General features: G+C 40.1%; 3 protein-coding genes and 1 pseudogene across 3 annotated transcripts; 1 reads left to right on the forward strand and 3 right to left on the reverse strand.

The window, feature by feature from the left end:
• The first annotated feature begins 124 nt into the window (after window positions 1-124).
• LOC112703628 (uncharacterized) lies at window positions 125-996 on the forward strand. Its single transcript, XM_025755181.3, has one exon. The coding sequence runs from the start codon at window positions 262-264 to the stop codon at window positions 841-843; it is 582 nt and encodes a 193-aa protein (XP_025610966.1). The 5' UTR covers window positions 125-261; the 3' UTR covers window positions 844-996.
• A 3,696-nt stretch (window positions 997-4,692) lies between these two features.
• On the reverse strand, window positions 4,693-7,619 carry LOC112703636 (uncharacterized; annotated as a pseudogene).
• A 734-nt stretch (window positions 7,620-8,353) lies between these two features.
• On the reverse strand, window positions 8,354-10,094 carry LOC112703646 (multiple organellar RNA editing factor 3, mitochondrial). The gene is made up of 4 exons (XM_025755201.3): window positions 9,500-10,094; window positions 9,316-9,413; window positions 8,917-8,982; window positions 8,354-8,805 (listed from the first exon to the last, which is right to left on the reverse strand). The coding sequence occupies exons 1-4, from the start codon at window positions 9,874-9,876 to the stop codon at window positions 8,573-8,575; spliced, it is 774 nt and encodes a 257-aa protein (XP_025610986.1). The 5' UTR covers window positions 9,877-10,094; the 3' UTR covers window positions 8,354-8,572.
• Window positions 10,095-15,922: 5,828 nt separating this feature from the next.
• Window positions 15,923-17,941, reverse strand: LOC112758831 (uncharacterized). The gene is made up of 3 exons (XM_025807640.1): window positions 17,725-17,941; window positions 16,811-17,373; window positions 15,923-16,723 (listed from the first exon to the last, which is right to left on the reverse strand). The coding sequence occupies exons 1-3, from the start codon at window positions 17,939-17,941 to the stop codon at window positions 15,923-15,925; spliced, it is 1,581 nt and encodes a 526-aa protein (XP_025663425.1).
• Window positions 17,942-18,091: the final 150 nt, after the last annotated feature.

Consider the following 18,091-nt stretch of genomic DNA (forward strand, 5'->3'; position numbering starts at 1 on the left):
GACAAAAAAAATCAATTCTGATCCATTGGACCTCAGTTGACCTGTGACCACATAACGAGATTTCCTAAAAACGACAGAGGAAGCTGTCACAGTCCAACTGACACGTTAGCGTTTTGGCCAAACTTGCAGTCTTCACATTCCTCAAAGCAAACCTATTCCGATTCTTATTTTGCTTCCCCTCTTTTTCTTTCTCTTCTCTCAAAGTCAAAATTCAATTCCACTTTTTACAGGATTCATTCATTCCCCGTTTGGCGAGAGATCATGGCGATGATTGCGGACATTCTCGTTGCGGCTGACACCGTCGCAGTCACCGCTGCGAAAGGCCTATGCGTCCTCCGTAGCTGCAATTCCACCTGCAACGTTTCCGTCACCGATTCCCTCGCCGACCAGATCTCGGCCATCCTTCAGCCTTACGACGCGGTGGCGCCGCCGCCAGTGAAGCCTAGATCGTACAGGATGCCGCGTCGGACGCTTCTTCGGAATAAACGACGAACGAAGCGCAAGTTGTCGGGCGACGGCGCCGGGGACAACGAAAACGAGGGCTTTTTCTTTGGCGACGGAGGCGATGGTGTTTTCGGAGGAGGCGGCGGCGGAGGGTTCGGAGGAAGCGGCGGACGTTGGAATTTCAATAGGTTTGGGGACGGGCATAATGATTGGGATGAACATTCGTCTTCGATTCCGGACCCTGCGTTCGATTTCGTGTACCAGGTGCTGTCTTGGATCATGCTTTCGAATTGCATCCATTTCGCGTTCAAGAGGATCGTTCAAATCCTTGCGGATGGTGCGATTGTGGATTCTGGTGATAGGGAAAAAGTTCCTGCTAGATTGACCCCAATTTGTTGATTTGCTAGTTCATACTTCATAGCTTGGAAAAGAAATTCGTCGAATTAACGCTTGTTAGTTGGTAACTTGGAATTACCTCTCTATTTAATTGGGAATTTAAATGTAAATATTGTATATAATAATTTTCTTATTTATCATAAAATTTCATGGTAATTGCTTCATTTAGATTTGCTATTCTGTTCTGGTTAGTTTTTTTGCTTTCATGGTTGTGTTAGTCTTTTTTTTTTCTTGCAAATTCCTTTCCCGCCTAACAGTTAGTTTGGAATAGTTTAAGAGACGTGATTCTGGTTTGATGTTCTTATTGATCATTGGTGCATGGGTTTAGGGTAATCTATACGGGTTCTGCTTGCAAAGCATGGCCTTTTATAAGTTATATGTAGAAAAGTATGTGTCTTTATTTATTGTCTTGATTTGTTTGTGACTTGAGGTAAGGTCTTGGACTGATGATAGTTCTTATTGAATTGGAATGCCATGTAGTGATAGCAGATGCTTGAATATTACTGTCGTTATTCCAAAATCGCGGAATCATGATCACATTACTCTTGAACATTCCCTCCCCCCCCCCCCCTTCTCTCTCTTATTACTGCCATCATTGTACTTGTATAGTGAGTGTATGCTGTAGGATTGATTGGTTGTTTAAAGTTTGAACCTACCGGAGTTGAAGTGTTTAATCGTTTTGAGCTCTTTTGATTTCAGTAGTTTGGTTGGCTTGTTTGTTCGAAATTGCCTCAACCTCAGTGTATGATTCATTGCAAATAGAATAAGGAATTTTTACATGACCAAAAGCACGATGACCATTGAACTTCTGTGTTACTCTTGGTAACTTATTCGTATGCTTGTTTGCATAACTTGGGTTCGGTGTTTACGATATGATTTATTGTTAGCTGAGTAGTAGTCTTTTTTAAAATGAAGGCCGGGTATGTGTGTTTCTTTGCTTGCTCCCATATGTTTCTTCTCGAATTGTGTCAAAGAAAGTGTCAACTCGATTCTATTCTTTGTCATTTTTTTGCTTCTTTGATTTGTTGTTTTGTAAGGTTTATATCTTTCCCGAGGAGGTTGAGGGACATTATATTGCCTTGTACATTACAAACTAGGTGACGTTATTATTACCAATAGTTTATTGGAAAAGGATTGATCTTGATCTTGATGTTGTTTTTTTTTTTTTTTCATATTTGCACATTTTGATTTTTGAATCATGCCATGAGCCCATGACCCATCGGTAATTAATAGAATCATAGTTAAGTAGTGGAAGTGAATCACGGCGTAGCAAGAGACAGGAACGGGTTTTGGATTGGAGTAATAATAGTGGCTTATTATAACTAGAAGAGTATTAGGGATGACAAAACTCTTCGAGACACGGGACTGGGGACGGGGTACGAAATTTTCTCGAGGCAGGCACGGGGATCCGAGCGAGGATCCCTACTAATTCCTGAAATTCATAAATTTACTAAATTATCCTTAATAATTTAGTTCTCATATATACTTTTTAGTCAATTCACATACACACATATATATATAAACCTAAAACTCCTAATTCTCATTTATATAATCCTTCTTTAATTCAGAGACCTCTAACACTATCCATACTTCATCCAACCTCTCTGCAGTCATTCTCTCGTCACTCTCCTTTTTCACCGCACCATCACGCCTCACGGTGCCATTACTTTCACCGCATCGTGCTCTCTATTTGCAGCGTCCCTTTTCGTAATTCTGTCGTCATGTCCATTTTTCTCTCTGTTGCTGCATCTCCCACCTTATCCACTGCTCTGTCCTCTGGCTCGCCGTTGCATCCCCCACTACGTTATTTCAAAAGAAATCATCATTTTGTTGTTTAGACTTTTTGTATAAAATTTTGCTATTTTGTATAGGATGAATACTTGCAGTTCTATTCATATGGAAATTAATAATTAGTTAGAACTATCAAATAGATGGGAAACAGGGTCCCCGTAGAGAATAAGGATGGGAAGCAATATTTCCCCACGGCGAGGAACGGGAACGGAGACGGAGACGGGGAACAAATCTAGGGGAGGGGATGGAGAGCAGAGAGGCATCCCTCACCCCCACCCTGCCCCGTTGACATCCCTATGAAACACCAAAGAGTAAATTTGCATTTTGGTTTTTGAAATTTGTGTGATTACCTCCTTTAATTTTCGAAATTCAAAATTTTTTATAGTGGCCTCTCAGATTTAGGTTTGGGTACTAATTTGGTCCCTCGATCCTTTCTAGCGATGAGTTAGCAAATGGAGTGCTGAGGTGGCAAAATCTTGACACGCTGGATTCTCCAACAATTAGGTGACATGTCAACATTTGATTTTGGACCCATTTGATCCGTGGAACCCTAACTTCTTCTTCTTCCTCCTCTTACTCAGCGCCATCCTTCTCCTCTCGCTTTCCCTTTTCTTCTTCTTGTCTCTCACCTGAACCATTCCTTTCTTCTTGACTTCCTCTTTATCTTCGCCTTCTCCACCACGCTACTTCCCTTTTTCTGACACGATCTCCTCTTTTCCCATAGCAATATGCTTTTGTTGATCATTTCATTTTTCCGGTAGGGTTCTTGATCAATTTTAAAAGAGGTTATTGAAATGGAAGGAGTGTCTTATAATTACAATAATTCAATCAAAAGTAGATATCTTTAAGAATTATTAGCAAAAAATTCAAATCTCTATTCATTTTGCTTTAATGAATATGATTATCCCACATTCTTTTTCAATAGACAGAGTTATGACACAAAAATTAAGACATTAAACTGAATATAGTAACTATTTATAAGCCGAGTAACTAATAAACGCTTGAGAAGAAAGTCAAAAATTACATCCCTGCTTAAGGGATGTTTTCCAATTTATTGAAAACTTATTATCACACGTTTTACAACATGAGAACTGAAAAGCCTGCAACAACAATCGGCTCTAGAATTTTTCATTAACAATGACTTCACTACTTGATGAGATTCCTTATCAGGTATGGAAGAATGCCTCCATTATCGAAGTAAGCTATTTCCACCTAAAAATAAGACACATGAAATGCACTAAGCAAGGGAAGAAGGTGCTGCAGCAAGCATGAATCATATTACTATGGGAAAAAGATTGGGCGGGAGACAAGGAAGTAGAAAAGGGGAAGCGAGAGGAGAGGGACGGCGCGGAGGAGGAGGAGGAGGAGGAAGAAGAAGAAGAATAATTTAGGGCTCTAGGGAGTAGGGACTAAATGAGGTCCAAAATCAAATATTGCTATGTTACCTAATTGTTGGAGAGTCCAACATGACAAACTTTTGCCACCTTAGCACTCAGTTTGATGATGCATTGTCGAAAAGGGTCGAGAGACCAAATTGATGCCTGCACCTGAATCTGAAGACCACTATAAGAAATTTTGAATTTCGAGAACCAAAATAAGTAAACGTGCAAATCTCAAGGACCAATTGGGAGGATTACATACTCACTCTTTGTATGCAAAGATTGATATAAACAGTAACAATGATAACTAATGAATTGTTTTTAGTAGGGACTTTTCCGTTGTGTATTAGCCTATTAGGGATTTTTCTTACCTTCCAGTTTTAGCGTTCGGTATGGTGAATCGAAAAACCGGTAACCTTATTGAAGAAAAGTCAATTGCATATGATAACTAAAGAGCATATTATCTTCAAAAACAACGTGGTATTTTTACCAATTTATTTTCCGGTATGAACGATTATGAAATGCATTGTCATTATTTTAGTCAGAGATAGTAGTATCCGTCGAGATGATAGATAGAGATTGAATTGGATATTTATTTGCATAAATATTCTTTGGAGAAGGGAATACAGAATTGATGTGATTCCTGATTAGTGCGCACACATCACGTATAGAAAAAAAAGAATGCAGCAGAACAATAACGAAGTCTATATAAAATTCTCATGAACTTCTAGACCCAAAAAATCCTTTACATATATTATAACAACCCAGAACAAATCTCATGTCCATAGATGACTTCAAGAGATGAGGAAGCATGGCGTAAGGTTGATTCTTTATATCCAAAAGAATTCGTCAAGGGTACTCAATAACGAAAGTGCAACCAATAAACACTTTCATAACATGCAAACAATCTAAACACTTGGGACAACATAAATAGGAAAAGAATATGGAAACTCACATTACGTTTAGCTGTTTATGTCTCTGAAGAAAACGAGAAAATTAATCTCGTGAGATGGCCAGAATGAAATAAAGGACACAGAGAAATGCATATGAAGGCTAACCAGAAATCAAAAAAGCAGTTCATACGTATGAACCCCCTGACAATCATGGCTACCGGGGGTAAAGGTGTAGGTATAGATAGACCTATATATTGTAAAAATTGGATGAAAGGAGAAAAAATCATCACTAATCGGCCATCTTAGCCAATCGGTGAACGGTACTTCTGGCAACTCTGTTCCCAGGATCAATCTTTAGCACTGTCCTCAGGTCTTCAGCACCAAGTCTGTACTTCTCCATACTCTCATACAAGAGAGCACGCTGTACAAGGACGGACACATTTTTCTCATCATTTTCTAGAACCTGCAAACAAAACAACATAAAGATGAAAACACTTACTTGAAAATAAATGGTGATCAAGAAATTGGTGTGGTTTGATTCATCCTAGAAGTCATAGGCTCATAGCAGCAATTCATCGTGGAGCCAACATAAATGTACAGGGAAATCCTAACCTCTCCCAACTACAACAGTCAATAGCTGAACTCAATACATGCTACCTATGGTCTCAACAAAGATATGACATTATAAGCCAGGAGAAGATCTCATATTGTAAGCCAAATAGATCTAATGAGATATTCTTTCTTTTCATTAGCAAATAAGTTTGCCAATAGCATACCATACCATATTGTGGCGGCTAATTCATGTCTACAACAAGAAACAACATTCAATTACATAAGTCAGCAGATACTTAGCATGCGCTTAGTTTGCGATTTGGAGAATTAATGGACTAAAGCTTGTCTTTTGCAGTTCAGCTAAACTAATGTTTTGGAATTCCATATGGGAAGGGAAACTAAACACACTATTAGTGATTCAAAAAGCTACATTTATAGATCTAACAACTACTATATAATTCAAACTCTAAACACAAAGTAATACTACAGGCCTAAGTATACCTTTGTACAATCTGCCACTGCCTTCTTATACTCCCCAACTTCTTTGTAACAGGAAGCCCTGCATGACAAAACCTCCACAGAGCCTGCGTTATCCCCGGCTTTCTCCAGAAGGATGACGGCCCAGGAAAGCCACTTGATAGCATCAGCAAACTGGCCCTGCTTGTAATTGTCCATCCCCTTGTTTTTGGCAGCGGCACCAGACACCCCGGCAGGAGGTGGGGGAAGCCCTTCAAGCTCAGTGGTTGTGCCACCCAAATCATGCCCTCCTCCACCAAACTCAGAATCCAGACCCCAATCTTCCACTTCTGCAGGTGCCTGTCCTCCAAATCCTTGAGACGTAGCCGCAGCAGTGCCTCCGGCAGATGCTGAGGAAGATGAGAAAAACATGTCCATTGGATCAGCACCACCAGCAGATCCCTGGACTGGGGTCTGATTCGAGGTGGCAGATCCACCAAAATCAATGTCAATTCCAACATTAACAGAAGCTGCAGAGGTTGGCTTGTAAGCATTCTGAAAATCTCCAAAACCATCATCCCCCAAATCATTCTTTTGGGATTTAGCAGCTGAATTAAGACTAGCAGCACCAGATTGCTTTGATCCAATACCAGACAGAGAACTAAACGGATCATTGTTACTGGAACTGAATCCACTACCAGCTGAACCACCAACACCCATAGTACTTAATGAAGGACCCCAAGATTCGGGCTTCTGTTGGAATTCATACTGGTACCACCATACCCGGTACTAGAACCCCCTAAATTGGCAGAAGATCCCCAATTTGTACTACTCTGTGCGGTGTTAGCAGTTTTGGGCAAAGAATCTTCCATTTTTCCCATGGAAAAGGTGGAAGTGGCGGGAGCTGAAGGCTTGGAAGCAGGGGTTGCGTTTTTTAGAGGAACATTGGAAGAGCTCCTGGGACCTTGGCCAAGCGCAGAGGTGACCAGGTCTCCGAAAAGGTTAGGGTTTTTGTTAGCGATGCCGACGGTGGAGGCGGAGGCGGAGGCAGAAGCGGAAGGTTGGGTGGAACCCCATGACTTGCCGAAGATGTCACCGACCATGGAAGGGGGACCACCGGGCAACCCAGTCTGAGTGGCAGGAGCGGAGACGGGCTTGTGGGACCATGAGGGCTTGTTGGGTTGCCAGGAAGGCCTCGGTTGGGAAGAGGAAGTGGCGGTGGAGGAATAAGAATAGGAGGAGTAAGAAGGGGCGGAGGAATTGGGGGCTTTCTGGTCGTTGAGGGACTTGGGGCGATTGGATCCGATGCCGAGATCGAAATCGAAATTGTAGTTGTTGAGTGAAAGAGGGGATGATTTGTTTTGGTTGGAATTCATATCTACGTTGTTGGGATCTGATCTGATGATTGAGTGAGAGAAGGAAACCCTTCTTTTTGTTGTTTTTGATTTCAAGATAGAGCAGGTTGCGGTTGTTTGTTGAATTATCGTTATGATGATGAAACGCTTGTCTGAACTCGCTTCCTCTTTTGAGTTTTAATATTACTCTAAGGAGATAGATCCGTTTTATTGTTTGTAAGATCAGATTAACACACCCTTTTTTGTATTATTTTTTATCTTTATATTAATTTCAGACATCCGGTAATGTGATATGATCGTATGATACACACACCGTATCTATGCTTGGTCTCAAATAACATGACAACAGATTGGATAAATAACTTTGCCTATTCAGTTATTCAATTGATTTTGATATTTTATTTTATTTTCCAAATATTGGATGTAAATGGGATACAGTGATTCACAATATATTTCCGTTTTTCAGTCTAGAGCAGAGATTTACAAAATTCACAATGCCACATGCGTCTCTCCACTTCAACTTGTTTTGCTAGTCATTTTACCATAGATTCGAAATAAACAATCTTCAATTACGTCACTCCAAGCCCAAGGTCGGAGGAAATTATTGAAGCAAATATCTGAGCAATCCTTGGCTCTGTTATTATCTAATGGTGCTTAATTGTTGGTTATAGACTTAGCCAGCTGCTAGTAACAAAACTTTAAACAAAATAGGAAAAGTATAAGTAACTAACAACATTTTTGAACAATGTTTAAATAATGTGAATTAATAGGGTTAAAAGAGTAAATTAATCTTAAATTTAATTAGTAACATTAAATTATGGTGTAGTGTGATTGGTGGTTGTTCATGTTGTTCAAGATAGTCATTTTTTACCTAGTATTCCCCAACAAAATAAACAAAGAACTCCTCTTAGTCATAATCAAAACTCACCAAGACACATATACACTTGGATTTCACACTTGACCAGATAAAAAGGCTACAGACACAAATATGTAAAACAATCAGTATCCCAAAAGGCGAACTGCTTTGTCTCTGGCAAAAAGTAACCAGATTACTAAGGATCCATGCTGCGAGACTTTGAATACTAAGTACAAGCAACCAAAAGTTTATCAATTTAATAGTAAACGATCTGAATTGGATATCACATCATCATAATGATACTAAAGATTCTAATCATATGATGTCCAAGTTCAGGCAGAGTCATTTCCAAACAAAAAACCATGGACATACAACATGCCGCAGATTCAGAACTTAAATCAGAATTCTCCACTATAACTATGGGGGAAATTTGTCAAGCAGAAATCATGTTTAACATTTTGGTCCACCAGAAGGAGAGTTTTGACTGTTCATTGGAGTCGATTGCTGCATAGGTCCTCCCTGACTTTGGTTCCAGTCTTGTCTTTGAACAGGGTCTCTCCTTTCAACCTGCATTGTTTCACGACGCCTGTCATGCCGTGGCCGAGGTCTGCTCCTAGTTGGTTGCCTCTCAGAATATCTATACTGTGGCCTTGGAATCACTTTCCCATCAACAAATAAGTCACCTGAAAATTCATGTTACATGATCAAAACAACCAATATCAATTAAAAAAAAAAAAGAAAAAATGATCAAACAATCAAATTACATGTTGATTATGTCAGGGTCCAAAACTCACCTCCATAGTCCTTGTTGGGAACATCAAGATATGAATCCGGCAGCACCCAAAGAACTCCAGGTAACTCTATTAAGGCAGGAAAAATAGCAATAGTTAAGCATATTTTACAACACACAATTATACAGAGTGAATGACAGGCAAATAAATGTGAAACACCAATTCTGATTATATATATATATAGTATGATACTTGTGCCCTAACTCCAAAAGGTATTTAAACATCACAGAAATAATTTGAGAAGTCTTTTGAATACAAAGCAATTATGATATCAAAAATGCTTTGCAAATCAGAATTTAACACATGCAAGTAATGAAAACAAATCTAATAAGCTTCGACATTAATGAAAGACAAGGGCTGATGGGAAGAGGAATCAGAAAGAAAGTAGCGGTAAAAACCTACCTTTAACTTTGTAAGAAAGCTCTTCGGAAATGAGGGCGCCAAAACCAGTATATGTAGTAGTGGAAACAGAGTATATCTTCTTCTTAGCCTCTTCCTCACTACATAGTTAGCAGAAAACTCAAAAATCAAAACAGGAGGAAAGAAAAAAGAAGCAAATTAGGCATTGAGATTGAGAAAGAAGGACCTTCCAAGAACTTGAGCTAGTGTTTTGACATAGGCATCAACCATTTGTTGTTCGGAGGGTTTGGGATTCTCGGGGAACTCCATGACGATGAGCCAGTGCTCGTAGTCGCAGCCATCGAGAAGAATAGTCTCCTTGGGAGGACGGTTGCTCCAATTGGGAGAGGGATCGTTCAGCGGCGAGTAACCCGAACCCGACGATTTGGTCCGAACCCCGTGGAGCCTCGCACAATCAGGAACCAGTAGGGTTTGTTTGGCGGCACACAGAGCAAATGGCAAGCGAGAACGACATCGAGAAATGGTTGCAGGTGCAGAGGAAGACGAAGAGAGAGCCCGTGAGAGCGTAGATGCTAGGATGCGCCGGGCGTTCCAGTACGCCATTTGCCTCCAGTAACCTGATCCGTGACACGGCGGATGTTGCTGTTCCTTGCTCCGGCCTAAGGAAGGGGTGATGTTTTTTTGTATTCCTCTTTTTGTCCTCTTGGACCCTTGGGCCGTTGGGCCACTTTGTCAACCCAAATAATTAAAGGAAGAATCTCTTTAAACCCTATCGTTAATCTAACAACAAAATATTCATTTCATTCAGAGTGACAACAATCAAAAGCAACAAGATCACACATCTCATATCTTATAATCATCATCAAATCCAAAATCAATAACAAGAATCTGAAATAATAATCTCTGTGTGACGCATAGCAACACAAACACAAAGCAAAGAAAGTGCAAAAACCAAGGTTCTGAGAACCAGACCGATCATCAAACCGTTTTAGTCACTGGTTCACTGATTTACTGGTTCAACCAGTGATTCAACCGAAAAAACCGATTTAGAATAGAATAATAAATTATAAATATGCAAGTATTAAGTTGAGGGTATAGGGTAGTATGAAATTTTTCTAATGAAATACAATTCCTCATCAGTACACAATGTTAAAAGAAATATCTGACAAGAATAGGAAGAATATCAAATGAGTTATCACAAATCCAACTAAAAAATAAACATAGTACTTGGATAAATAAATTTGATAACATTATTAATAACAAAGTTGGTAGTGGACTAGTGCTAGAAAGGCTTTCACCAAATGAAGGAGCATACAGGCTTTAAGAGACAATAGACTTGGGTTTGTGCATCAGCATTTTGGATGAGTTGCTTTGAAGACCATTTGGTGAAACTAAACTTTGAATAGGTACAATAAAAGCTTCACCAAATGCTCATAACACACAAAGACAGTTTCTCAAGATACATAAATAAGTGCTCATCCTCTGAAAATAATAATTTGAATTGGTATAAGGTAGGAAAAAATGACCATAAGTCTCTTTACCCAAGTCAAAATAAACAACCATATCTGAACTCAACAATCAGCATTCAGCACCAAACATTACAAAACATTAATCAATAATCACACTAAACCTGCAACCAGCAATTACAAAACAGCAACAAACATTAGTATATTATAAAACATTCCAAAACAGTGATGACACTAAACCTGCATAGTAAATAATCTCAAAGACAATGATTACCAATATCCAGCATATAAACAATAAATACACAACAACAATTTAGCAAATAAACAAGAACATGACCTAAATTGAAAATCCAACAAATTAAGTCGCAGCAATCTAACAATTTGGCAAATTAAAACAACAGCAGCCCAACAATTTAGCAAATTATCAACTTAACAAGTTCAAGAACAGAAAATCACAACAAAAACAAAAAAATTAAAAGTAACAGAAGAACACAAGAACAATTAGCAAATTAACAAGTTCACAATAACAATTAAAATCTACCAGAAGAACACTAATGCAAGTGGAATCATCATGCTATATATTTTCTGCAAAGATGTTATTTGTGCAGCTAAAATTTTTTAATTACTATGATCCAATTATTCTAATTTCACATGCAATCAACTTACTAAGTTTCTAAAAGCTAGAAATTATAAAACCAACCATAAATATGGTAAAAGCATTTCATCAAACATGTTGAGTGCGGTAAAATTAAAACGAAATAAGAGAATTCAAAGATTAATTTCAATGTGACAGAGAAGAGAACATAACTATTGTAACTTTATTCAGTCTATGAAAAAATCCAAACCACTTCCAAATCAAATAATTACTTATTGTAATAGAAATCAGAAGATGCAGAGTTTGAAGAAGAGTATTGGTGTTGTGTGAGTGTATTGTCTGGTGGCGGGTTTAGGGAACTCACGGCGACAAAAGAGAGCAGTTCGACGGCTGGGTGGAGCGCGCGGGTTGGTCGCAGAGTTTGAAGCGGAGCAACGTGGCTTCCAGACGAACACGAACTCGAACAGTGAACAGCGAGTGAACGCGAACGATGAACGCCGAGCGAACGTGAACGGCGAAGAACGCGAACGAAGACGACAGCTGAACGAAGACATGAACGTGAACGGCAAACAAACGACGACGGAAGGACGGCTGAGCAGACAAAGACGACGGACACCGAGCTCGAGGAAGCAGCCGCGATCGGTGACAGCGAACAGGGGTTGAAGACTTGGAGCACGAGGGAAGATAGATGACGGATGGCGAACTTTGAGTGCGACGGACGGCGGCAGTATTCCACTCCTTGCGGCGGTGATGTAGGCTTACAGTGCTAGGGTTTGTGTGATTTCTTTCTAAATGAAAGAAAGGAAGGGAGAAAGTAGGGGTGGCAAGCGGGGAAGCCCACCCCGCCAGAACCCCGCCCCGTCCCGCCTAATGAGGCGGTCCCAGAATTCCAGCCCGCCCCACCTAACGGCAGGCTGGCGGGCTGGCGGGCTAAGCCCGCTAAATCCTTTTTTTTACTTTTAACTATTAAATAATATATATAAAGGCATAAAAAAATCTCTTCTATTTTTTACTTTTAAATATTATAATTTCTAAAAATATAAACAAATTATAATTTTTATATTCACAAACATTAAAGTTTTTGTAATTATAAATATCTAATAAACATAATTATAAACCAAGTTTTCATCCAAAACATAATTATAAATATTGTTCCCGAAGTAAAATAAACATAATCCAAAACATAATTATAAATATTGTCTCTAAAACAAAATAAACATAATCCAAAACACTCAATTTTCATCTTCATTCTCTTGTAAGTTGGGTTGGGGAAAGTTGGGTTTTGATAAAAAAATTGTAAAAGTACCCCTTGCAAAAAAATACTAAGCCCAGCGGGGAAGCCCGCCCCGACCTGCCAAAGCCCGCCAAAACCCGCGGTTTAAGCGGTGCGGGTTAGGCGGGCTTTTACTATTTGGCGGTCCCAATTTTGAAGCCCAGCCTGACTTTTTTGGCGGGTTACGCGGGCCGGGCCGGCGGGTTTAGGCCCGTTTGCCACCCCTAAGAGAAAGGGTGTAAGAAACGAAGGAGCTTCCGTTTTTTTGTGTAAACTGGCCGGGTTCCGGTTCGGTCCGACCGACCGGTTCAATGGTTTTTTACCTTACATGCCTGACGGAATCGTTAATATTGTCGGTTTACAGTTAAATTGGTTCGACCGGCCGATCCGGTCCGATTTTTAGAATATTGGCGAAAACATACTGTATCTATTGTCAACAAGGTAATTGAAGCCTAATTAAAAACTAAATTCAACTAATTATACCAAATCAATAGCACCTATGTAAGAATCAAATCAGTAAATACAGGTATACAGCAACAAAAAATTTGAGGAAGTTATTATTTCAGCAACAGAGCAACAAATTCAACCACCAGTAACTACAAATCAGTGAATTGATTATTTACAACAATGATTCAATGAAATTGAAAAAAAAAAGAAAGAACAGGGAAGAAGCTGACCAACTGACGACGGCAACAAGAGTAGAAGACGACGACGACCTCAGACGCTGGTTGATTGGTTCCCTTTGCTTCTGACGCCGGCAAAGACGTTGGCAGGGAGGGCGACGGCGACGCAGTGAGATCGCAATGACGACACAGCGCGCGACGGCAACCTTGAGTGCGACACACTGAGCGAGCGAGCGAGACCAGAAAGTTGGACCGGCGTAGTTTCGGAGACGTCAGTGAGTGCGACAGTGGGGAGAGAGGTGGAGAGAAAAGGGTGACGGTGACGAGAAAGAGAAAGACTGAAGTGAGAAGAGGGACGTTCATCACCATCAGACTACGTCATTAGGGCATTTGGGTGGAGGGGGACCAAATGACGTCGTTTCAAGCTAATGGGAAAAAAAATCAAAGTGACCCGGATCGATTTTTTGCATCGGCAGCTGGGTCACCGATTTTTATTATGTCCGTACGGGTCAAACTGGATTTTTCTGGGTCCGATACTTGAGCAGTCTGCAGGATGACTCGGTCTAGCCAGATGACCGAATTTCCAGTCGAACTGGCCGAGTTTGATAATTATGGTGATGATGAAGAAATCAAAACTTACTTTTTTCTACAAGGATTTTTTTAGTAATTATTCAAATCAATTCTTTAAGATTTTAAAGACGGATGCTTTAGTTTCCAAAAAATAAAAACACCTCTATAATTTTTTTCGTATATAAATCAATCTATGACATAATTTCCAGTAATTATTTTTGTTATGGTTGTATGGGTGGTGTTTTGGCCGAATATTGGCCAAGGAGGAGAATTACCGGAGGGTGGAGGCTACCCTCAACACGCCGGGGGCGTGGTGCATTAGCTGGAGAGCGACGTGGCGTGCGCCCATTCAACACACCAGGGGTGTGGTGAGTCACCACGGGGGGGCGAGGTGCCTCGAAGACCGTGACGCCGCGGAGTTCCAATGCTGCTAACCCATGGGGGGCGTGGTGCAGGCCTGCCTTCATGCATATATATTGCTCACTCTTCTTCTCCCATGGCTACGCTTCAAACATAAAACAGAAAATAAGAGAGAAGGTAAGAAAGAAGTGTATCTGTGTAGGAGAGTGTGAGTGATAGGGTTCACTATTGAGGAGTAGTAGTGAGTATTAGTGAGCTAAGTTTAAACGGTAAAAAGAAAAAAGTTTTAGTTTAAGAGTTACAAAAAAATGGTACGTAATTATTTGGCGCCTGAAGAACATATTATCAACTATTTGGATCATCCCATTTATGTAAGTTGGTAAATTTTAATTTTTTTCTGTGTTTAAAATGTATTTATATTTTTTTAATGTATATATATATTTTGTTATGAAAATATTATTATTGTGTGTATTTTATAAATATTTAATAATATTATAATAATTTTTATGTAATAAACCTTAACAAAAATAATTTCTGCTACTCCTTCCTTCGTAATATTTTATAAATATTTTATAAATATTTAATAATATTATAATAGTTTTTATAATATGTAATTTTTTAATATTTTTTTTTAATTTTTGTTGTTATGAATATTAAAAGAATACGTATATTAATAAATAAATTTTATAATAAATAAGGAATTTAAATTTTTAATAAATAAATAGATAAGGTATGTTGAATATTTTAATAAATAAGATATTAAAATAAATATGTGAATGTTTATTAATATATTTATAAGGATTATTATTTAATTAATCTAACAGATATCTTTGTTGATGCAGCCTAACAGGAATTTGTTGGTGCGTAAACTGGATCCGCCACAGACGTGGAATCCGATGGTGGAGAACTACTTACGCGCCATGGGATTCTACCACGTCTCTAGAATTGGAGTCATAAGAGGATTTCACCCCATGTTAGCTGCTTTGGTTGAAAGGTGGAGGCCTGAGACCCCCACCTTTGTATTGCCGATCGGTGAGGTTACAGTGACATTAGAGGATGTCGCTAATATATTCGGCCTACCCATTGATGGAGAGCCTGTCAGTGGATGGACAGATAGCAGTAACGACTTCGTTCAAAGTCAGGGCATAACTATATTCGGTCATGTGCCATCAGTTAGTCAGAATGCGAAGTCCTATATAAAGCTGGGTTGGGTTCGACTTATTAGAGACGCAGAGCTGTTGGAGACTAAGGAGTCCATCAGGCGATACATCAGATGTTAGATCTTTTGTTTGTTAGGGTCGACTCTATTCACGGACAAGTCGACCGCATATGCCCATGCGAAATATCTACCGTTGCTTCGCGATTTCGATCGGATCCATACTTATAGTTGGGGGTCAGCATGTCTGGCACATCTTTACAGAGTACTATGCCGTGCATCATGATATGATACAATGGAGATGGATGACCCTCTGAATCTGTTGTTTGTTTGGGCATGGGAGCGAATGCCGTGTCTTGCTCCCGTACCGAGACAAACGCTTCCACCGGTCAAGATACCAGTTGTTAGGAGGTAATAAGTCTTATTTTAGTTATGTGTTATATTCATGATGGATGTTTGACATATGATGAGTTATTTAAATTTTTTCAATTAACAATGTTTCAGATGGAGTCATTCGGAACGGACCACGAAGACTGTAGAGACATTCAGGCATGATATAGACTACATGCAGGAGATAAATAGTTATGTTTCTTCTGATTCGTTTCTTCAACCATTATTGATATAGACTACAGATATCTTTGTTGATTCGTTTTCAGTAGTCATTTCGCGCACCTCAAACACCTCATTTCGTCTATCAAAGCGGTGCACAACTATATTCCCAGCCTGTTGCATACTTGCTTCTATCCGCTGTTGCGTAAATGCGGAGTAAGTATATCTAGCACGCTTGCGTTCGTGAGTCTCGGCACTCTTCCGCATAAAAAGTTCATTTAACCTATAATATGTTGCTCGTACCAGCGCCAACACAGGTAGATTACGGGCACCCTTCAACACTGAGTTAATGCACTCGACAAGGTTCGTTGTCATATAGCCCCATCGATGTCCCTCGTCGAATGCCAATACCCAATGTCTGAGTCCAATGGCATCGCACCACCTGGCATATGCCTCGCCTCGCTCTTCCAACCTCTTATAGTTGATATTGTACTCCTCCACCGTTCTTGAATACCCTATGTTGACAACAAGCTTTTGCAAGTGAGGGACTTTGAATGCCCTTAAGAAGTTACTGCCGATGTGTCTTATACAAAACATCCACCATGCTCTTAGAGGTTGCCAGTCGCCACCGGAACGATTTACTGCTGCCCGTATTGACTCATGTCGGCCTGAGATCATACCCACGCCGTCTTTTCTAACAACATACATTCGCAGATTCCTGAGAAAGAAGTGCCACGCATCAGCTGTCTCCCCTTCCACCAAGGCAAATGCGATAGGCACAATGTTCTGGTTCCCATCTTGTGCAACAGCAACTAGAAGTGTACCTTTGTATTTTCTGTATAGGTGTGTGCCGTCAACCTGAACCAGGGGCTTGCAATGCCTGAATGCCCTAATGCATGGATTGAAACTCTAAAATACACGATGAAGTATTTTTACACCTTGCACCTCCTCATTCCCGTTGTACAATGGTCGTGTTTCTATTTGGACAACTGAACCAGGCATCTTCTGCACCATGACCGATAGCCACCATGGCAAGGCTTGGTAAGAATCATCCCAACCACCGAAAATGTTGGCTATGGACTTCTGCTTTGCCAACCAAGCCTTTCGGTAACTTATGGTATAGTTGAACCTTGACTGGACTTCCGCAATTATAGATTTCACCTTGATGGACGGGTCCGTCTCGACCAATGGCCTTATAGCATCAGCAACTGTATCTGAGTCCAACTTGGAATGATCTTGTGAAATTGTTCCGATCGTGCACGTGTGGCTACCGTTGTATCTTCGTATCTCCCAACAACCTTTTTTCCGTATCAAGCTAGCTCGGATAAGCCAGTCACATCCGCGCCCATACATCTTGCATTTTGCATAGAACGTCTGTGGCTCAGACTCATACACCTCATAGTCAACTCCTTTAGCAATAGTGAAACTTCTAATTGCTGCGACGACCGACTTTCTAGAACTGTATTCCATTCCAATCCGGAACTCCCCGTCCTCACCATCGGCAACGCCTATGTCAACAAAATTAAAAAATAGTAAAAAAAAATTCAAGTTAAAATTTAAAATACATATCTTTACTAACATTTTAAGAATATTCAACTATTTTAATTTTCAGCGGTTCGGTTAGACCGGTTTACCGAGATAGACCAGTTTTCATCGGTTCAATTCCGGTTTCACCGATTCATACTGGTTCGTTTCCTTATTCGGTTTAATTAACGGATCGGACCAGTTTAATATTTGGTTCCCCAGTTTTCCGATCGAACCGGCCGGTTCAGTCCGGTCCAGTCCAGTTAAGACAACACTGTTTATTACTCAATCGAACGTATAAACTAACAAAAAATTATTATTTAGTCACCATGTACCTATGTTTGTATATTCCGAAAACTCGGGGGCATGCATGGCCTCGAGATCCAACTCACGCATAAAAGGTGGAACGTCCATCGGTTGACTGCTCGACGGACCCACCACTACATTCTCTGCTGCTGCCTCAACTCCCACATTACCATCCTCATCTTCGTCGCCGGCCTCATAAGTGGCTTCGAAGTCATCTTCGCTGTCACTATTCATTCCTTGGTACATTGTAGCTCTATCATCATGTATATCTATATCATTCTAAACCGCCAATGCCTCTACAGTTTCAAAATCAACATACACCTCGATCTGTAGGTGTCGCATCTGAGTCTGTTGGTGAATTTGAAACATCTTCTGCATACTCGCTTCATCAGTGAT

Source organism: Arachis hypogaea, chromosome 1, assembly GCF_003086295.3.
Source record: "Arachis hypogaea cultivar Tifrunner chromosome 1, arahy.Tifrunner.gnm2.J5K5, whole genome shotgun sequence".
In the NCBI taxonomy this organism is placed as follows: Eukaryota; Viridiplantae; Streptophyta; class Magnoliopsida; order Fabales; family Fabaceae; genus Arachis; species Arachis hypogaea.